The following is a 22,474-nucleotide window of genomic DNA, read 5'->3' as shown; positions in this document are numbered from 1 at the left end:
CCCAAACACCGTCGGGGCCAGTTTCCCAGAGGAGAAGACATCGTTATCTCCTCTTATAAGAGAGAACATGAGTTGCATGGTGCCTCTCCTCGGGTACTTAGTACCTCCTTGCAGTCACCTGACACAGATCCACCGAGACAGTGTTCCAGACCCAGCTGATTGCCAGAATTACCTGGAGAACTTGGGAGAAAAATACAGATTTCTTCCGCATAGTGTACACCAAAAACCAAACTCTCTTAGGGTAGAGCTCAGAAACAGTTAACCTAAGGAAGCTGAAAACAGGTAAAGCAACAGGTCTTAAAGACCACTGTCTTAGGGAGGAGATGCCGAGGCAAAGAGAAGTCCCAGGGAGAGAATCTATAAAAAGTAGAGCTTCCGCCTCTGAAGGTCCACTCGTGTTCTCCTTATGGTATGTCTGCCTTCCTCTCTGGGCCAGATCAGCTTATCCACTCGATACCCAGCCCCCAACACACCGCCCAGCACGTAATAGGCAGTCAGTGAATACTTGTTCTGTTGAGTACATATTCTCTTGCCATCTCTTCATTGACTAACGTTCTTCCCTGATGTTTGCCATCTTAGTTTTGAACCGCAGTCATGTGGCGCAAGATGAATAAACGTAGGAAGTGTATCGAGAGAGTTTGCTCTCTCTTACTATTTGAGAATTGAGTTGGACTTTCCATCATAGTCAGCTGAGCATTGGGGTCTCTTAAATAAGATTTTACCACCTCCCTTTCCGGTCCAGATCTGATGGAATCTCTATCTGTTACCCTCACAGGCGTCTTGAGCGATTTCCATTTGGCAGCTATTCCCAAAGAGTCTGCAAATAGTGGGCATTCTTCCTGCCCCTTTGCCCCTCCTCACTTCCATTTGTCTCTCCACCTAGGAGGCAGAAATCCATCCCTGTTCTGTGTGCATGACAGCTGCCTTCACACTAACTGTCCAGTTGGGCAAGTCGACATTCCCAAGGCTGTCTTGCGGGGCACAGCTACTCCCTTAGAACTGCCAGCAGCCTTCGCATCTCCATGCCTGGCCGGGCCAGGGTTGTCTTTCTCCGTGGATGCCGGCCTGGGGAAGAGTACGTGGAGAAGCCGGGAATAGCCAGATGATTCCAGTGCATCCATGAGCCGGGCTAATCAGCTGTGTGTTACTTGGCAACAGGCACTAAACCAAAGCCATTAGGTTTATGTTGGCCAGCTTCAGACTGTGAGCGTATTGAAATTCCCGATGACGTAGAGCAGGGCTGTGATTTCCAGTGGGAGTTGCGAGTGAACACCTGGCCGCCGCCGGGGGCGCAGATTCCTTGGATGCTAGGTGCTGGATCTGAGGCCGCTATGAATAACAGGAAAGGCAAACGTGTGGGTCCTAGTCTGGTAGGACGTCTGACAGCCCTTCTCAGGAGACATGATTGCTTTCGCTCCTGAGAAAGTGTTGACGTCCCCAGCAGACTTCGGGCCCCAGGAGAGCGCTGGCAGACTCTGCACGTGTGGTCGACAGTGGAAAGTCTTAGAGGATCGCTGGGGGTTAAGCGGTGCCCTTCCCGAGAAGCCCCAGGACAGGAGCCGGTTGTGCCCAGCCTTGGTTCCGCTCTTGGTCCCCTGAGGGGTTCAGCCTCCTGCCCGTTGACTCAAGTGGGGGCCCAGGTCAGAAAGAGGGCCGAGGCGGAGCCAGTGCAGTTGCGGGATGGATGCTGCGGTGGGGTCCAGAGCGAGGGGCTCCCCGTGGACCTGCTCTTCTTCGCCCTCCGAGCTCAGGGGCCTTCCTGCTGCAGTACGGACAGCCCTGCAGGCTGGTCCGGAGGGCACATTCGTCTTCTCCAGGGACAGCAGAAGAGTCGGGTCCTGTTAAATCCTAAACCCCACTCTACCCCTCTGCCACTGTCAGGCAGTCAGCATGTACTGAGGACCGTCATCATGCTGCAACCCACAGGCTATGAAACATCACAGCCTTGCCCTGCGCTGCCGGGAGCACCAGCTTTCTGCTCTGGGAAGAACCCAGAAAGAACTCATCCCAGCATCTTCTGTACTTTTTTTACCCACGGCTGAGAGAAGAGTTGGGACTCTCCCTCCTCCCTTCCGTCTGCTCACTACCCCTCTCTCGGGGGCACTGTCCTCTGGCCCTGAGCCCTCCTGTGGTCCCCGCATCTCTAGGGAGGGATGGGTCGGCCAGCCAGAGCCCTCGTCTCTGGATGCTTCTCTCTTCCTCTGTCTCCCTTACTGCTTCGTGTCTCGGTCAGCTCAGGCTGCTGTGACAAAATACCACATAGACTGGTGGACGTAAGCAACAGAAATGTATTTCCTCAGATTTCTGGGGGCAGGAAAGTCCAAGATCAAGGTCCGGCAGGGTCGGCTTCTGGTGAGGTGAGGACTGGTCTGCTTTCTCACGGTGTCCTCACGTGGCAGACAGAGAGGGACATGCATTCTATCTGGTGTCTCTAATCCCACAATCCCACTGTGAGGGCCTCCCCTCATGACCTAATCACCTCCCCAAAGCCTCACCTCCAAATACCATCACATGGTGATGGGGGTGGGGGGAGGTTGGTTTAGGGCTTCAACATACGAATTTGGGGTGGAGGACAGACATTATGCCCCACCCACCAAATAATACTTTGCTATCCATCGTTTGAAAATCTGGGTGGGGTTGAAGCGCCATTATCTATTTTTAAATGTGGTTGGTCTTCCACCCGCCCTGTAAACACGAAACTTTTAGACTCTTCTCATGAAATACAGGAAACACACCTGAAATGGGATGATTCTTGGTGAAGAGAAGCACTGATGTGTCCTGTAAACCCAGGGCAGAGTCCCACTGCCCACGCTGGGCTGCCGGCCCTCCCTCACCGCTCATCAGCCTTGCACTTCTGCTGCTGAGGTTAGAGACAACCAGAAGCGCTGGGATAATGAGAAAGAGGAACGCGGAAAAGGTGGGTCTCCCCCTCTGGTATTCAGACAACTGAAAGAATTTTCTAAATGAGAATCTTTACAGATCCAAAGTCTTTAGTCTTTAGGGAGAAGCATAGGCAACTCTCGGTTGCACTTTTCTTTGGGAATTCATCTTTTCCCGTAATTTATTTTTTTCTCTTCAGTAGAATAGCCGTGGGTTTCTACCTTCCCAATGCTAGAATACATTTGTCGTGAATGGGGATAGTCTCTTATTTTGTGTTTAATGTTTTTCTTTTGTCAGGAAGGTAGTGCAGTCTCACTCAGTCCCTTAGTTTGTGATTTGTGGCTTGAAATCCCAGTTGGAAGGAAGTGATTGACAAGGGAGCCCTGCTTTGTGTGCATCAGGTTAGAGGTGTGGTCCTGTATAGCAGCCTCAGGCTTGGTTGAGAAGGCAGAGCCTGAACAGGCTACTCTGCGACGTGGTGAGCTCCCTGCTTGTGGGAATATTCAATCATTCGGAAGCATCCATTACAGTTACTTGCAATGGGTGCTGTCGTCCTGGTTCTTGAATGAGCTGGGAGTTGGGAATAAAATGACCTCTGAGACTCCACCCATTCTAAGATACTGCGTTTCCCTGACGTCACACAGCAGAGCTATGCACACGGAAGGGCATGAGCCATAGGAGCTCTGTACAGAGGAAGACTGTTTCCCACGAGCAAAAAGAAAGTGGAGTGATTGACTCCTACCCGTACCCTGTCTTAACTTTCAGATTCACTGGCTTCCCCGTGTGACCATCTCATTATACCTATTTTCATCAGCTTATGCAGAATGTGGATCATTTATAATTTAATATTTACCTTATAAGAGCAATAAAACAGCAAAAAAGTGGTAAGGGAAAATTATCAAAAAGCTCATTACTTCATCATAACGCTTATTGTCTTGAAATGGTCCTTTTCATCTTAATATGACTGTAGTTAATCATAGTGCATAGATGGTATTGGTATTGTGTCCTTTTATTTGAAACATTCAAGTGTTTTTTTTTTCATGTTGCTACGTAGTCTTTGGAATTATTATGATAATAACAATTGATCAGATTATCCTATGAGGTGAATATAACATAATGCATATTATTATCCTGGTTGAACATTTATGTGGTTGTCCGGTTTTTCAACGTTGTGAATAATGCTGCAGCAAATCTTCTTGCCCATTATTTTGAATTATTTCCTAGAATTAGAGATGTTATGTTTGAGAACTAGGTCAAAACATAGGAGCATTTTTATGGCTTTTGATAGGTAGTGTCAAATTGCTTCCAAAGGCCAAGACTATTTCAGTTTATATTACCCCACTGATTTCACCTCACCTAACCAGCAAGGGATATTTTCATTTCAAAATTGCTTGGTAACTTTTTCTGGTTTACATTTCTTTTAATACAAAGTTGCATATTTTTATTTTTTGGCATGAGGTTCATTGTTTGAAAAACCTCTGTGGTGTCCTTTGCCCATTTATCGTATGAGATCTTAATACTGTCCTTACCAAGATTTTTGAAATACATGTGTGACTTGATTTTTCCAAATAACGATATTTACTTTTTACTGAACATATATTTTCCTAGTTTGCCTTTTTAATTTATACTATGGCTTTTACACACAAAACTACCTCATTTTTGTAGTGAAATAATTTAATAATTTTGTGGTTTCTGTCTTCTGGTTCTAAAATGTCAGCCCTGCTCTAGGAAATATTCAGTTTTATTCTTGATTATTATTGTGATTTTTATCTTTAAAAAAGATATTTGAGTAATCCATCTGAAATTTATTCTGGTGTGAGGTATATCAAATTGGTCACATTTTCCCTTTTTTAAAAAAATTAACTAAATTCAATACCGTTTATTGAGAAATCTTTCTTTTTTCCACAATCTCCTTTATCATATTAAATTTCTATACACCTACACACATATAATAGGATTCTGGGTACCTACTTAATTTCGGTTTGTTCTTGTGCTAGTGCCACAGTTTTAAGTATTGTCATACAGTGTTTTAATTTAAGGACTTGTTCCTCCTTTTGACTATTTTAATTCTCATTTAAAAAAAAATCATTACCGATTTTATTCTTCAAGATTAATTTTAGATCCATTTTCTCAACTTCCAAAAAAACCTCTGAATTTTTATCTGTACCCATTTGGCAGTAATAATTTGTTTACTCAGTCCATACATTAATTGGTGGATAATTGATGTCTTTACAATAGAGAATCATATAGTAGATCTTTCCTGTCTCAAAAAAGTCAAGAGGCACACCTGGAGCCAAGACACAAGGCAATGGGCACGGTTGGCCTGGCCAGGAGGCTGTGACTGCCGAGGTGGGGGGGGTGAGGTATCTCGCTGGGTGTTCCCAGGTTGGGCCGTGCACGCCCACCTGCTGACTCGTCTGCCTGAGGGATTCCAGGTGAGGCACCAGTGATGCGTGTGGAGGGGTCAGGACACCTGGGTTCTAGCCTCATCCCCAGAGGTCCCTTCCAGCTCTGAAATCCTTCTCGTCTCTGCTTTATGTCAGGGAAGACACCAGGCGCAGGAAGGCAGAGAGCCTTCCTAATCCATCCTGCACCCTTCCTAATGCATCCTCCCCTCACTCATGTCCCATCCCTGCATGAAGAGGAGGGAAGGAAGGACTTGTATTGCCCCAGTTTATAGAAGAGTTTTGTCCTGGCCCATGTGTTTGGAGCATCCTCTCCCAGCCTTGAGTGTAAACAGAAACCACGAGGGAGCATGTTAAGCTGCGGCTCTGAGTTCACAGGCCTGGGCGGCGGCGATGCCCTTAGTCTGCAGAGCGCACTTTGAGTAGTGAAGTTCTAGAACACCAATCTAGATGAGACTTCTTGGCTGAAAAAGAAGGGAGGGGGTAGCGGGAAGGGGGCCTGGAATCCTAGTCACAATTTTGCTTTAAAAGTATGGGTTTAGGGACTTCCCTGTTGGCTCAGTGGTTAAGAATCCGCCTGCCAATGCAGGAGGCACGGGTTCGAGCCCTGGTCCGGGAAGATCCCACATGCCACAGAGCAACTAGGCCCCTGCGCCACAACCACTGAGCCTGCGCCCTAGAGCCCATGAGCCACAACTACTGAGCCCACATGCCACAACTACTGAAGCCTGCGTGCCTAGACCCCGCGCTCCACAAGGAGAGAAGCCACCGCAATGAGAAGGCTGCGCACCGCAACGAAGAGTAGCCCCTGCTCACCACAACTAGAGGAAACCTGCGTGCAGCAATGAAGACCCAACGCAGCCAAAAATAAATAAATAAATTTAGTTTAAAAAAAAAAAGTACGTGTGTAGACAAGAAACTTCGAAACAAAACCGTTGGATACATTATAGGAATGGTGAGGTTGTGGGTGACTTTCTTCTACATGTTTGTTGCTTTCAAGTGTTTGCAAAGAATACAAACTCTAAAGAACTCTGAGTGAAGGAAAAACTAAAGCAGTTCTTGGTCCCATGGCCACAGGGGCTGGCTAGGCCACACCACTCATTGTCCCTTCCCTGAGTGACTGCACTTCCTAGGTAAGGTTGCTCTCTGGCTGGGGGTTTTCAAAATGTTTTCCAACAGCCTGCGTGAGTTTGCTCTCGTTTAGAAGCATTTGAGGCTGTACCCACAGCGCAGAGGGTGAAGTGTGACAAGCTGCCCAACTCTGGTGCAGATACTGCCTTTATGGGCTGCAAGAAAATCCCTCGTCCCCCATCAGGGTTAACCCACAGCCTGGCCAGATGACCAGCGCTGCCCTCCACCCACCTCCCCTCCCCCGAAAGCGTGCACAGGAAAATCTTGGAGTTAAAAGTTTGCCTTTCTTACTGGAAGAATTTTTATTAGGCCAAAGCGTTGACAAGTTTGTCATTCCCAGAATCTGCTAACACCCTCCCCCGACTCTCTTCGAATTTTAGTACTTTTTCCCTCCTCATTTCTAAAGGGGGTGAAAAACTGTCTCCAACAGGCAGAAAGTTTTATCCAAGGTGTTTGGCAGTGACTCCACGCGCTGGGAGAGATTTATGTCTCCGTTCTCTGGCACTGCCTCGTGTGAGCTCACTTAAAACAACCGAATAAATGAGTTCACTTTATCCCGTCAAAATGGAAATGAGGGCGGCATGGTACCCAGCTGGGGTCCTCGGGGACCCTGAGGCAATGTTCCTGTCTCAGTCGCTTGTGCTGAGCTCAGCTGTTTTTATGTCTGTCTGAGATCATTAAAACGAGGAGGGCAGGGAGCCGAAAGACCCGTGGAACTGGTGGTAGGATGGAAACACCACTTGGAGCCTGGAGGCCTCCCCCGAAAGCATGAACCCAGGGGATTCGTTTAAATGGCTGCCTCTCACCATCTGGTTTGGCCTGAGCTCCCTGAAGGGCGTCCCCCCAGAGAGGTTTCTTCATGCCGATGGTCACAAGAATATTGGTTTTCCTGTCTCATTAAGTCATATTTTTTTCTTTCCTGCTGCCCTACTACCACTAAGACCAGGGCCTTGTTGCTCTAGAAAATCCAGTGGATTTTCTGGGCCAGGCCCAGGTCCTTCCCTCTCACATGGGTTGGGGCTCAGGATTCACCAAGCAGCTGTGTTATTAACCTGAGGCAACGTGATCAGAAACATAACGGCTTCCCCGAAGGGAAGGACTGTGGAGCAGAGGGGAGCTGCGTCTGCCCATCCGGGAGAGGCTGCCTGACTCTCCAGTCTCCCCTAGGCTAGGGCTTATTCCTCCTTCCACAGTCCTGGGCTGCAGCCGAAGGGAGGGATGGCTTCTGTCTTAGGGTGGGGACCAGGACTGTAATAACCCCTACAATTTCTAAGCTTTTGAAGATGACAGAGCACGTCTCCTAGACTGTAAGCAACCTGAGGGCGGGGATTGTGCCTGCCTCCTGACGAAGAAGAAGGGAGGGGGGGAGGGAGGAAGTAAATCGATCCTCACTAGTCCTGGGAAACTCCCAAGGAAACTTAAGGATGCCATTTGATAAATGCAGAAGATGAAAGGTCCTGGTTTCCATCCTGCAGCAGAGCTGGGATTGGACTTCAGGCCTGTCTGAATCCTTGTTCTTTGCCCTTCCCCTTCATCAGTATTGCCCAAACTTCAATCACTCTTTGCCTTCGCCTTCTTTGCCAATCTTCACACTACATAGATGTGTAAATATATCCTTAAATCAATTTATTTTTACTTAAAAATATAACTAGTTTGACATGCTGGTTATACTTTCTAACATGCATTAAAGCATGATAAGATAGCAATTGTCATCCACGTTATCACCTTGCAAGCCGCCCAGAGCCGCTCCCATGATACCTGAGCCGTGGTTCTCAGTGTGGTCCCCAGACTGGCGGCATCAGCGTCTCCTGAGAACTTCTTAGAAATCCGAATTCTCAGGCCCTACTACAGACCTCCTGCATCAGAAACTCGGGGGTTGGGGCTCCACAAGCTCTGTTTTTCAAACCCTCCAGGTGATTCTGATGCCTGCTAAAGTTCGGGGACCATTGCACTGGAGTGTTGGACCACTCGGGAGTGTCCTGGTTGAGTCACCTTTGCCCCCGCATCCTGGATCCTCGCAGTGTCCCCATGACCACAGAGCATATGAAAACAGTGAGTGAAGCACCACATAAATGTGAAATCATTAGTTAGGAAAGACAGGAAGTGTGATGTGAATGAACATCTGCATCAAGGAAAACACCTTGAAACGTATACGTAAGGATACGAAGAGCCAATGCTGGCTCATATCTCGGTGACTCCTTGGGTCAGAATTCAGAAGTGATGGGGAGGACCTAGCAAAGCAGCTAGCTCCTCGTTGCTTAGAGCAGCTGTCCAACAGAACTTTCTGCAACAATGGAAGTGTTCAATATCCGCGTTATGCCGGGAGACAGTTCTCCACGGGTCTTGCATTTCTGCGCATTTGGCAAGCAGAGACACTGAGTGCCCTTTTTCCTGGACACTTTTCAAGAACCTTTGTATAGCCAACAGCCTTGGAAGGTAGAGGTAGTGTCTTGCTCCAGAACAAAGGACAGCATGGTTCCTGCCTGTTATAAAAGATTCAGGTTTTCTTAACTCAGGGTTCTTGTCTAGTATTGTGACCCACTTCATGCACATATAAGCAGGTATCTCTGACCCTCTTCACGTTGCCCTATAGGAATTGGAGCTCAGAAAACTAGAGCAAGAAAATGCTGATACTCTGACTACTGATACTGCTATAAGTAATAAAGCCCCTTGTCTCGGACCCTGGAGTCATGTCTTCTGCAGCGTTCACGAAACTGGCAGATTAACTTGTTACCTTGCAACTAGGGCAACATGTGAGATCCCTTGAATTTCTTGGCACGTTGTCCAACACGTGGCTATTGTGCACTGGAGATGTGGCTAGTGTGACTAAGAAACTGAATTTTTAGTTTTAAATTTTTCCCAGTTTTATTAGGTATAATTGACAAATACAATTGTTTATATTTAAAGTGTAGAACGTGACAATTTGATCCATGTATACATTGTGAAATGATTGCCACAATCAAGTTAATTAACACATATTTAACTCACATAGTTACCTTTTTTCTTTCTTTCTTTCTTTTTTGTGATAACTCTCAGGAATTACTCTAGGCAAATTTCAAGTATACAATACAGTATTATTAACTAAAGTCACCATGCTGTACATCAGATCCTCAGAACTTATTCATCTTATAACTGAAAGTTTGTACACTTTGACCAATGTCTCCCCATTTCCCTCACCCCCGCCCCCTGGCAACCACCATTCTACTGTTCCTCTGAGTTTGACTTTTTTTTCTTGTTTAAAAATCCCACATATGCCATACAGAATTTATCTTTCTCTTTCTGTCTTATTTCACTTAGCATAATGCCCTTCAGTTTCGTCCATGTGATCACAAATGGCAGGATTTCCTTTTTATGGCTGAATAATATTCCATTGTATATTTATACCACATCTTCTTTATCTTTTTTTTCATCCATTGATGGACACATAGGTTGCTTCCATATCTTGGCTATTGTGAGTGATACTGCAATGAAGATGGGAGTGCAGATACATCTTCGAGATACTGATGTCATTTCCTTTGGAGATATACCCAGATGTGGGATTTATTTTGTTTTTAATAAATTATTTATTTATTTATTTTTGGCTGCTTTGGGTCTTCGTTGCTGCACGCGGGCTTTCTCTAGTTGCAGCAAGCAGGGCTACTCTTCGTTGCAGTGTGCGGGCTTCAGTAGTTGTGGCACGTGGGCTCAGTAGTTGTGGCTCACAGGCTCAGTAGTTGTGGCTCACGGCCTTTGTTGCTCCGCAGCACGTGGGATCTTCCTGGACCAGGGATCGAACTCGTGTTCCTGCATTGGCAGGTGGATTCTGAACCACTGCGCTACCAGGGAAGTCTGGGATTTATTTTTAAATAGCCACAGGGGGCTAGGGACTACCATATTGGACCACATAGCTTAGAATGTTCAAGCATCAACTGTCATGACCATTGGTCAAGATGCTGTTGAGAGAGTTTCCACGTTGAGAGTGAGTTGAGACTTAGGGATCTCTAAGTTATTTTCAATATTTGAGTTTTGATGATTCTGCAGCTCTAGGAAGAGTGGAATTGTGAAGAGATACCTTTTCTATTTTATTACATTCAGAGGGGTTTTGTGGTACAGGTGAGAGATGAGAGGAAAGAGAAACTGGGCTGAGTTTGGAGCTTGGGGATGGGGAGATGCTCCTGCTGTAGGATACGTCTTTTGGAAGAGGCTTGGAGGCTAGAGAGAGAAGATATGGCCAGAGAAGATAAGCACTACAGGGGCCCTTAAAGAATTTATCCAGGCCTGCATCCCTTTCTCCCCTCAGCTTGAGAATACCCGCATCTGCCCCAGGCTGGCTGAAGACTCCCCTGGGCCCTTCTCAGCTCCCCAGGCTCCTGCCCCTCTCACCTCCTGGCTCAGAACAATCTCCCCTTTGATTGCTGGCTCAGACCTTGCTGACAGGTCAGGTCATATGTACCTAATCAGGAGGAGCTGGGGCCTGATGGATGAGAAATGGGGCTGCCCATTTCAATAAAGTTTGTGCAGAATATTGGAAACAGCTGTGGGCCTTGGCGGGCAGTACCAGAGCCTGTGGGGACCTGGTGTTTGGAGGAGGAGGGTTGAGATGGGGGAGCACCAGGGCAAAAGTCTAAAGGGTGCTTTACCACCCAAAGGCTGACAGAGCTAGTGAGCTTAGTTCAGCGCCAGCCTGGAATCCTGGACCCTGAGGAGGGTGAGAGCGCTCTGGAACCAGAGGACACAGATCACGGCCAAGCAGATCTGGACTACCCAACAGATATTTATGTACATCCATTGCCATTTATTTCACAAACACCACACTGATTTCTCTGCAAGTTGCTTTTCTCACATAACCTCGTGAAAATCCTTCTAATTTATTTTTTCTTAAATTGTGGTAAAATACACATAACATAAAATTTACCATCTTAACCATTTCTAAGTGTACCTTTCAGCAGTTTTCAGTATTCGCATTGCTGTGCATCCGACCTCCAGAATTTTTCATCTTGCAAAACTGAAACTCTGTACCCCCTTAAACAATTGCCCATCCCCGCTTCTACCCCAGCCATGGACAACCACCACCCTTTCTGTTTCTATGAGCGTGACTACTTTAGAGGTATCTAGAGTGGAATCATACAGCATTTGTCTTTGTGTAATTTATTCTTTTGAATAGCTGCATAACATTACAGTATATGGATATATGTGTATCACTCAACCATTACTAGTATGATGGGAAAACCCACCACAAAATGTGCTATAAAGAATTTTTATGCATAACCTTGCATACTGGAGTTTGCTGGGGGTTTTTTTCCCCCCTATAGGATAAATTGCCAGACATGACATGACTGGGTCAAAGAGATGCATATTTTTAGTTTTTATATATGTGACCAGATCCCTTTCTCAAAATTCCGTGGTAATTCACATACCTGCCAGCTGTGATTAAGAGTGTTTTCCCTCCCACATCTTCCCCAGCCCTTCCCCTTCCCCTTCCTCATTCTTTTTGTTATTCCAATAAATGAAAAGTGATGTCACACTTTAAAAATTTGCATCTTCTTGACTATTAATGACTTTGAGCATCTTTCCATAAATGTACTGACATTTTGTTTTGTCCATTTTCGACTAGGTCATTCCTCTTTCTTATTTTGTGTAGGAACTCTTTGTATATTATAGATGTTAACTCTTTATTGGTGATAATTGAAATATTTTCTCCAGTCTATAAATTGTCTTTTGACTTTGTATATGTTATCTTTTATCCTTCTAAAATTTAAACATTAAAATTTTTCCTCTATAGCTTCTGGACTTTCTGCTTTATTTAGAAAAATCTCCTCAAACCCTAGATTGTATAAATACTCTCCTAATTTTTTCCTCATTAAATTGTTTTAAATATTTAAATTGTTTTAAATATTGTTTAAAATTGTTTTAAATATTTCCTCATGAAATTGTTTAAATATAAAAACCAATATTTAAATTGTTTTAAATGTTTAAATTTAAATACATTTAAATCTTTCATCTATTTGAAACTTGGTTTTCATAACTCATGAGGTAGAGAGCTTAACCTTGTTTTGTTTTTTCAGACAGACAGCCAGTTGTGTCTTTACAATTTATTAAAGAAACTATCCTTTTCCCCTCTGGTTTGAAATACCACCTTTATCATATACTATAATCCATATGTACTGGGATATATTTCTCGACTGGTTTCTATTTCTGTCCCCTGGATCTATTTATCTTGTCCTTTACCTTTAATGTATTATTTGATCACAGAGATTTATAGTTAGTTTTCTTAAGGCTACTTTTACCTAAATATTTCTTCACTGATGTTGTTTGCATCTTTGACATTATACAAATTCCTTCCAGCTGTCAGAGCCTGTGAATGTCAGTAACTCTTCCAGACAAGCCAGAGTTAAGTCCAGGGAAGTCCACGTGCCCTTTCAGGAACCAACCAAGGCAGTGGCCAGATAGTGATATTAGATGAGCACCTACTATGTGCTCAGCACCACTCTCTCCACTAAAGCTGGGGCTGGAAGGCCAGAACTTCCCGCCCCCCAGTGGCTAATACTTTAAGAGTCTTGCTTCTCAGCTCCATACCCATCCTCTGTCCCCTGCTTTGCGACGCTGACCTTGGGCACTGTGAGCCCCATTTCCGCTTTGCCAATTGTTTCCTCGCAGATTCCCCAGTCGGAGTTGCTAAAGGGAAGTTGAAGGATGGAGGACGAAGGGTGGGCATCTCCTCGTGTCTGTGTGGTCCCCGTAAGCGTCATCTCAACGACACTTCTTCACCCCAGGCCCACCCTGACGCTGCAGCTGAATCCAGTTTGCAGTTTTTCCGACACTCGCAGCTTCATCAGCCACCACCCACACCCACGTCCCTGCCCCAGAGACCCCACCCCCAGCTGGCAGGAGCCCCTTCCTCAGAGGTCTGGGCACAAGCCCAGGGGTCCTTGCTTCCTACTCAGAGCCTCCTCCTCAGAGGTCAGGGTCCCAGGCTCTGGGTCCCCCTCCTTGAAATGTCTAAGGTTCAGTGATTCCAGCCTCTTCCTTTGTTTTCCCAGCCCCAGCAGTTGCCACCTCCATGACACCTAAGCATTCTCTTGCGCTACTTAATTAGCAACTTTATACCCAGTTACCAATTCTTTATAGTAAGTTCTCTTCTCAACTGACTGATGGGCCTCTGTCTCCCATCTGGACCCTGACTGACACAGGTCAGAAAGAATTGAAGTTTTCTGGGGGCCGAAGGCCTGCTTCTCTTGGCCAGCCTGCAGAGAGTTCCCCTGCCTCCTCCATTCCGAGAATTATTTGGCTGCCGGTTGCCAAGGAGATGGCTGACAATTTCCAGTTGCCAAGCCTCCCACTGGAGCTCTACAGAGACATTCTGGAAACTCCCTCCTCCTTCCAGCTCCCCAGCCAGGGAACTTGGAGAATCAAGCCAGGTTGGGGAGCGGGGGGATTGGGGAGGGGGGAGGAGGGAGTAGACCAGGCCTGAAGATGGAGATAGAGGCAAGAGTTTTCCTTGAGCCCTGGCTTCCTCCACAGACCTCGGTGCCTGGCCTGGCTCCTCCTCGGCCCTATCCAGACAGACACCCACTGGGTCCAGCCGAGGCTCAATTCTCCAACCAGGCCCTCAGTCACAGAAAGCTGTCCTAACACTGTCACTCCAGACACGATAGAAGCCCCATCGCCAGCTGGAGCAGGGAAGGGCCTGGAGGGGAGGAACCTCAGCCTTGCCCAAGCTTTCCTCTAGTGGAGCAGCATTCAACACGCACTCAAACCTGGTGTCACGGCGCAGGCTCCAGGCTATTTCATAATAGAAATAACAGCAACACTAATGATAACAATAGCAGGGAGGTGGGTGTGAATCTCACTCCACAAACTTATGTGTGCAAGAGTATCAGTTCCTTTATTTCATTAAAATCAAATAAAGTGGACTCCATACTGGAGCCCCTGCCCCTCCCAGGGTCCCACCAGAATCCTGGAGGTTTACGAGTTACCAAAAACGGAGAAGCTTTGAACCTCGGGTCCCTTATGGTTGCTGCTGACCCTGTTGCCCGAGCCTCCAGGGGGCTCTCCACTTCTCTGCCCCCCTGGGTCATGGGCCTGGCCTTCAGATTCATCCTGTCCCAGGGACCCAGGAACCTCTGACCTGTCCCCAGGTCAGGGAAATCTCTTCCTCTTCACTTTAAGTGCCTCCAAATGCTCTTTCCTTTCTCCTGCCCACCACTTCCACTGAGAACACCTAACACGACTTTTCAACGAGTTTAGGCTTTTACAAAAACAGGGAAATGCTAACTTTGGTGTCAAGCAGGTTTTGCATCTGCCCCGTAAAAATCCCTGAACCAATGCGGAGCTAAAGACCTGGCTAAAGCTGCTTCACCGATTTTATTTTCACGGAGGTATTTTAAAGATACCATGACATCTCACCCTTGAATATCTTAGCATTCATTGAAAAAACAAATAGAAACATTGTCTTACATAAACACAAAACTATTATCACACATAACAAAATTAACAATTTTCTAATAGTAGCCTCCTTTTGTAGGGGAAAAACTGAGACTTGGAATAAGTCACTTGCTTGCTGTCACCCAGCTAGTGGATGATGGAGCCAGGGTCCGAACGCTGATCTGATTCCAAGGTCTGCTCTCGTTCCACCCCCCCACTTCTGTACAGTGGTTTTCATGCTTTTTGCAGACCTCTCCTACTTCACCACGCAGCCAGCTCTTACAGCAACTCAGAGAAGCGGCTGGTGGGCATTACGACCACGTTGTTCATCCATCAGGAAACGGAGGCCCAGAGAAACGGGGTGTCCTGCCCACAGCGGCCCAGGAAGGGCTGTTTGTGGAAGGGCACCGAGAGTGGTCGAGCAGATGGAAGGCAGAGCTGGCACAGACACCAGGCCCCGAGGGGGCTCTACCTCTCCCGCCTCCCCTTCCTTCTTCCCCTGCTCTGTTCTCCCTCTCTTCACCCCTCCATCTAGGGCCCCATTCATTTCCTCTCTGGTCTCCAAGGAGCAGTTTACAAAGTGACTAAGCCGCAACCCCTGCTGGACCCTCTGTCCCTCCTTCCCCCATGCCCCCCTCCTCTCAGCCGTGAACGCAGCGGGAGCCGTGTGGACCGCGGAGCCTCTGGCCCATTTCCTCTCCAGCCTTCAGCCCGTCTCCCGCTGGGGTCCCCAGGGGGAGCCTACGGTTGGCCTCCAACAAGGCCCACGTGGACACACGTGGAAAAGCCATTTATTTCCAGGATCATCTTCTTCCTCTGCTCCAGCCCAGCTGTCCCCATCCTTCCACATTCTGCTCTGCCCAAGGCCTGGGCGTTCAGAATCAGGCCAGCACATTGGCTCAGAGAAGCAGAGATGTGAGTGCAAGACAGGAAGAGGCCGGGAATGAGAATCCCCTGGCCCCGAGTTTAACAAGGGTCACAGTCTGGCCGAGGCTGCCCATAGCGCTGCGGAGGTTCCCGGAAAGTGAGGCAGTGGCCGGAAGCCTGGACAGTTGCTGCAGCCACGGCACTCCCTCGTCCAAGGATCGGGGAGCCCCACGGAGCTGCTGCGTCCTCTCAGAGTGCTGCGTTCTGTCCGGCCTTGCTCATGGGCCTGGGTGAGGGCCCAGCAAAGCAGTGGAGTCAACATGCCCTGGTACATGGTGGCCGGGAAATAAATTACTAGACTCATAAACAAAACCCTAACAGTACGTAACTGAGAAAGATTTTGAGTCTTCTTGTCAGAGAGAAGGAACTTAGCGGTTCCACGGACCCCTGGCCAGCTCAGAGGTGACACAGCTTCAGGTGGGTGGGGACAGAATGGAAGGGGCCCAAAGGTGGGGAGCCAAGTGGGGCGTGGGAAATGAAGCCGTCGGGGGAAAGAGCGGAGAGGATTTGAGCGCATTCGTGAAATGCGGACAGCAGTGCTGTCTCCTGGAGGGTGGAAAACACACGGCACATCCAGCACACGCCTGGCAATGGTTGGGAACTCAGATTACCATCCAGGTAGAGAAGAGGAGGGCTGGACATGCTGTTTCAAATATTGGATGACTTTCATTTGGAAGAGGGATTTGAATAGTTTTGCAAAGTTTCATGGGAGGAACTCAACCCCTAGGATAGATGTGTCAGAAAAGCAGATTCCAGTTCAACCTAAACACAAAGAGGGCAAGAATGAGCATTGACTGAACGTGCACTGTGGACCATGGGCTTAGGAGGTGCTGGATGTGTGCAGCTGCATCTTCTCTGTCCAATACCCTGAAGAGGTCGTTACTATTACTCTCGTTTTAAACATGAGGACGCTGAGCCTCAGAGCAGGCGCGTTGCTTGCCCAAGGTCGTGCTGCTAGGACACCGCCCACTTAATGCCGGCACCTGGACACGTTCCCCTGTGAGTGGGACGCTCAAGGGCAGGGTTGCTTGACCCCGTAAGGTGGCCCCATGAGATGTAGACTCCCCTGGGCAAGGAATCTAGGCTCTTCCTTAGTTGCGACCTCTCCCCAATGCTAGATGTCCATCAGGGCTCCAACCCCCAACCCCGGGCATCTAGGGCCACCCCCTTCTGGGTTCCTGTGTCTCGGGGAAGGGAGGGTTATTCTCCCGAGACCTGTGCTGGTTGCTCAAGAAACGCACCTCTTCCTTTTCTTCCTACCGGCCTTGGGCGGTTGCTTGTTCCCAGGTGAGTATGGAAGCCCAGTCATCCTGGAGGTCAGGAAGGCTGGGAGAGTGTAATTGTCACTAACTTTACTCTCACACTTCACCCTCAGGGAGCAAAGTCACCAATATCGGGGTTCAAGGGGTGGCCCCGAGGCAATGACAGGTAAGCTCGATTTTATCCCCAAAGCCAGGAAACAGTCCTGAGTTTCATGCGTGATGTTCAGTCTCTCTTGTTCTCTGGGAACAATCTGGGGCACCCCCAGGGCATCTCTCTCTCCTTTGCTTGTGTCTGTTCTTTGTAGGCACTGAACCACAACCCACCACCCCAGGTTCGGATCCTGCACAAGAATCCACGGAGGCTCCAGTAAACGTCACCATCACAGTGACTGCCACACCATGAGGCCTCAAAGGGAAGGTGCCAACACGCTTAGGGGAGAAGGTGGGGATGGGAACATCCCCTCGGTCATACTGAGTGTTAAAGCCAAGGTAGCTAAGACCCCAGCTACCCCTTCCCACTGAATATCCGGCTTTTACAACCAGCACGAGGCTCAACTGCAGGGCCTCTAAATGACTTGATTATGAGACAAGTCCTGGCCCAGCTTGTGGAAGACAGAGGTGGAAAGACAAGGAAGACACACGACTAGGGAGAAGACCAACCGGCTGTCCGAGGGCAAGTGAGAACCACGGTGCTGGGAACAGTGTCTGGTGCCGTAGGAGCGAGCTGCCTGCTTCCACACCAAGTCCGTGAACTGAGAAATCCCTTGATAAATCACACGTGATACTCTCACCAGTGGAGGATTATTCCGATTGCAGCTCCCACAGGGAAAGGCTGACCTGGCTTCAGCTGGGTCCCAGGTTTCCCTACCGGCGGGGAAGCTAGGAGATGGGAAGCAAGATCTGCAGGCGTGTGTGCCCTTCATTCAACTCTAGCAAGAGATGTGCTCGTCTAGTTCTTTCCACATCCCAAGTTCCTTCCCTAAGAACACGAGCTTCTACTGTAGGACCAGCTGAATCAGGGCTGGTAGCAGAGCCAGGTGCCCAGGGCCTTTGTCTCCCTTTCACCTTTCACGTAGGAATAGCACCGAGCCTGTCGTTGTCAAAGGGCCTCACAGTTGCTAGACCCCGGAGTCCGTGCCAACAAGACGGGACAGGGCTCTTGCCACCAGGCTTGGGGAGCTGGCTGAGAGGGGACCCGGGAGAGCCAAAGTCACACTCTGTCAGCCGCCAGCATGACTCACTGACTCCAAGCGTGTGTCTGACATCTGGGTGAAACACAAATGCATGCTTGTTCCACTGCCTGGAAGAGTCAGCAGAGCTGCCTCCACAGGGGACTCGGATGAGAAGAAACAGCAAGAGAGCCAAGGGATGATCCTGCCAGGAATCAGGAAAGTGGCGCCTGAGAGGAGACGGAAAACTGACAGAAACTAAGCTCTCCTTAGGTTCTCACAGATTCAGACTTTATTAGAAGAGGGGTTTCAAGTTCCCTCACAGCTCTCAGGACGGGCTGAGGTTCAAGGAAGGCTCTTTTAAATCTGGGGAATACAACAGAACAAGGCCTCACCCCATGCAAAAGTCCCTCTTGGCTTCCTGGTCTAAGCAGTCCAGACACTTTGAGTTTTTCAGGGCAGTAAAGCAAAGCTGCTTCTTGAGACTAAATTTCAACCCTGGGGTTCATAGGGACATCGCTCTAGGTAAATGGTAAAAATAGGTGAGGTCTCAGAAGGGACCCCTCTTCCTCACTCTCCTCCTGCTGCTTCTCTCCCACTTCTTGCTTCCTTCCAAAGAAATACCGAGTTCCCCTAAGGGAGTCTGCCTGCTTCGACAGAGCTCCTTGGTGCACGTATTTTCCCAGCCTCTCATGAAATACCTGTCCTGGATCTTTGTCCTTCAGGGCCTGGATCTCTGCAGTCAGAACAGAATGGATTAGCTCACTGGGCTCTGGGGTGTGCACAGGGGATTTTCAGGGGAGGACAGGGGTCCAAAAAATGTCAGGCTGAGATGTACACCCACCCCAATCACAGGCTATAAGCAGCTTTACACAAACAGGGAGCAATCAGAGGATCCCCATCTTCACATGCTACTCTACATGAAAGCAGAATTCTCTTTTAATATAAAATCAAATCGACAAAATAAAACCTGTCAAAGCTACATCATTTAAAATATGTACAATTTCAAACATAATATTACCACTTTAAGGAAAATAAAACATACTTTTCAATATGATACAAAAACATGCATCTTAAAGTCATTGCTTTAAAAGAGAGCAACACAGATGAAATTCAGTTATAAAGTTAACTTCTTGGCAGTACTGTAGCTGGAATGAGATTTGCATCACAATCAGCTTAGTAAGGATGTATTGGTCCTCGAGGACTCATTCAACAAAAACAAAACCCAGAAAGAGATGCTTTTTCTAAAGACCACTTCAGAAGGTTTAAAACATTGCCATTTCACTTACATCTTGTAGAGCACCCATCACCAGATGATCAGTGCATAACCAAAAGAAGGAAAAAAAGGAGCTAGCGAAATTATATAGTAGGAGTGGGGGGAGTTTTATGCTAAAACAAAGACTCACAGCGAATTCTAAGAGGAGAAGGAACAAGAAGAGGCCTGACAGATTACAGGATCACTATTATGCTGAGAGAAGGTCAAATTCCCGTGCGGGGCTGGTAGTGAGGGGGGTCATGGAGAGAAATGAGGGCTCCGGGAAGACCAGGCAATAAGCTCAGAGCTCTGCCCATGGAGGACAGAGGCAGCTTCTCTAGTTGTGGAGTTAGAGCATCCGAGGAATCCCATGGCGGGGCGGACCAGGGCTTACAGAACTGGACCAGCTCCATCAGGAGAGTGAACCACTGCTTTCGGAAAGCAGTATGGAAAAACGGAAGGAGCTCAGATTACAGCTCCAGATAAGTTCAAATGCAGACTCTGTGGCTCACCTGTGTGACCTGGGGACTTTACCACCTACTTTGTAGATGTGTCTTAACAGTAAGATTTGAGATAGCAGTCACAAGCACCAGCACAGTGCCTGGTACACAGCAGTTACTTCACAAATGTTAGCGCCATCGCCCACGCTGTACTTTCCTCTGACTTCCTGGCAAGTGACATTAGGGTAGGACTGTTTTGGGTGACTGTGCAGGGCTAAAAGTTCAGAACAACTCAGGGTTAGAGAGCACTCATAACTCCTAAACATGAAGGCAATTATATATATATTTATATTTATATATCTCAATATATAAAGGCATTTTTTTATAAATAAAATACAATAAAAGGGATAACACTTAAAACAGCGTTACTAATAATATAAATAAAGCAGTCCACAATGAGATTGCCCTAAAGGTAAAGTTGTTTTCTCTTCCTAGTGGACAAATCCCATATTCAAAGTCAATCTTTAAAAGCAGTTTATGACCTAAGGCTCATGCTAATACACCTCTGTTTCCTGAATCAAAATGACTGCCTACAAACATTTACTCCCCAGTTTTCTAAAACTCCCTTTGTGACTGTATTGCCGTAACTTGACTGGCAAACACAGGGTATGTCTTTATGTTCTGTGTGCTAGGACTTTGTCCTTTGCTAGCCACAGAAGTGAGGGTCACAGCTATCCCCCTCCAAAGCTAACTGCGTCTGAGCAACATGAAGAATAAATCCAGTATACTGCAGGCATGGACGTCTGGAATGGAGAACTTGACTCTGCAGCATCCCTGATACCCGACTACGAAATTATATCTACTACATTCTACTCAAAGTGATCCTTGCATAGTGACCCAGCTCACAACGCACATTCCACTAACAGTTCTATTTATAAAGTATATAGACATATGTAAGGGGATATTGATGCATTTATATAGAAAGTCGATTAGTACAGTATTCTAGTCTATTTCACTGCAATTGTTGGGAAACTGTAAAATTTTTCCACTTGTGCTGGAATTGCTTGACTCTTAGGTAGAATCTGTTTCTTCCCCAAAGGGATGCACAATCCAGAAAAGAGCAGTGATCTATGAAGCTTGACTCAAGCTATTAAATACACTTAGAGTGTTGTTTTGTTTTGTTTTAGATGTGGAGAAGAAAAGCCTTCCAACGGCAGCTGCAAATGTCCTTGTCACTCAGAGGCAGCAATAATTGTGATGTATGAGCTCTGCTAATCAAAGCTTTAGGTGCCTGTTACAACGATGACATTCAGAAAAAACGTCTGGAAACTTCAAACCTCCAGATTCTTTTCTGACACTCCCATCTTCCAGGTATTGCCCAAGCTGGAAATCAAAAAATATCGATTTTCAGGGGCTGTGGCACCATGACACATCCTATACTAATGGGAGAGCTTCCGCCGAGATAGTCCCCCTGGAACCTTCCCTTTTTTCTTAAAATGCAGACCTTTCTCTTCCAGTCACTACTTGAAAGTCTTATTTTGCTCTTACTCTTAGAAACAGTCAAAAAGAGCCCCATGGTGACCATGTTATAAACAAACGCAATTTTAAATTTTAGTAGGCATTCTTTTTCTCTCTGGCCTTGGCTCCCTTTCTGCCTTCTGCAATAACCCAACCAGACTTAACCACCACCATGTCCATGACACTCTTTGTGATTAGTGCCTAGAAAGCTGGACATAACTTGTGCCCATGTGCAGACAGTCTACAGGTCAACTATCACTTCTGTGGAAGGCACTCATCAAATTCACAAGACATCTGCTATTACAAACATCAGGCTATAACTGTGGTTGACTACAAATGTTCTCAGAAAGTCTGATGACATGATAGTGAAAGACAGCTTTCCATCTGAAAAGTTCCAACGGCCTGTGCAATTCTCTCTTAGCTGAGTCAGCCAATAGGTGGGATCCTTGTAGGAGGGGCTCTTACTGTCGCTGAGGCTCTTGGACAACGTGGAATGATTCCACTGTTCTCATATGATTGAAAACTATGCCAAACCAGGTTGTTTACTACTGAGGGAGGAGGAAGAAATAGGGAGGGAAACTTTTAAGGCATAAATAATATAAAAGGGCACACATTTTAAGATACATTCATATGACATTACTACTACAAAAAATAAATAACGATTTTTCTCTGAATTGAATTAATGTCCTTCACACAGTCCATCCCCAGGCCTGTTTTGTGCAGTTACTGGCTTGAAGTGGAAACATGACGAGGCACTGCCACATCCTCAGGTTTCCTGGGATTGCTGAAGGACCCCTGAAGGGCTGTCTACAGGAATGCCAGGAGGAGACCATGGTGTCTTTTCAGTGCAGTCCTTTGAAACAGGTGGCAAAATAAGAGGATTCCAACTTAAAATTTTGTTCTCTGCTTCTGAAGGCACACAGCTGTCTCCTGAAAAACAAAGGTTTGGAAGCATTATGAAATGATAAAGGCTGATTTTTATCAAAGCAGTCTACAGTCATTACCTTGAGCAATAAAGAAAGAATCAAGAGCAAAATCAGAGCCCAGTTACATTTAGTTTGAATCTGAGGGAGACAGTAGGTTT

At 47.0% G+C, this 22,474-nt stretch overlaps 1 protein-coding gene across 6 annotated transcripts in view; it reads right to left on the bottom strand.

Annotated features, from left to right (window-relative positions):
• Positions 1-18,451: 18,451 nt before the first annotated feature.
• The window catches only part of CDON (cell adhesion associated, oncogene regulated), a 103,202-nt gene continuing 99,179 nt past the window's right edge, over positions 18,452-22,474 (bottom strand). For all 6 annotated transcript variants that reach the window (XM_059930103.1, XM_059930104.1, XM_059930106.1 and 3 more), the window contains one exon: positions 18,452-22,320. In XM_059930103.1, the coding sequence (XP_059786086.1) occupies positions 22,157-22,320 (164 nt within the window). In that variant the 3' untranslated portion in view covers positions 18,452-22,156. The remainder of the gene's footprint in view (positions 22,321-22,474) is intronic.

The sequence above is a fragment of the Balaenoptera ricei genome, chromosome 8 (genome assembly GCF_028023285.1).
Source record: "Balaenoptera ricei isolate mBalRic1 chromosome 8, mBalRic1.hap2, whole genome shotgun sequence".
Classification (NCBI taxonomy): Eukaryota; Metazoa; Chordata; class Mammalia; order Artiodactyla; family Balaenopteridae; genus Balaenoptera; species Balaenoptera ricei.
The sequence above is the reverse complement of the archived record's forward strand: the minus strand, read 5'-3'. Positions and strand labels throughout refer to the sequence as shown.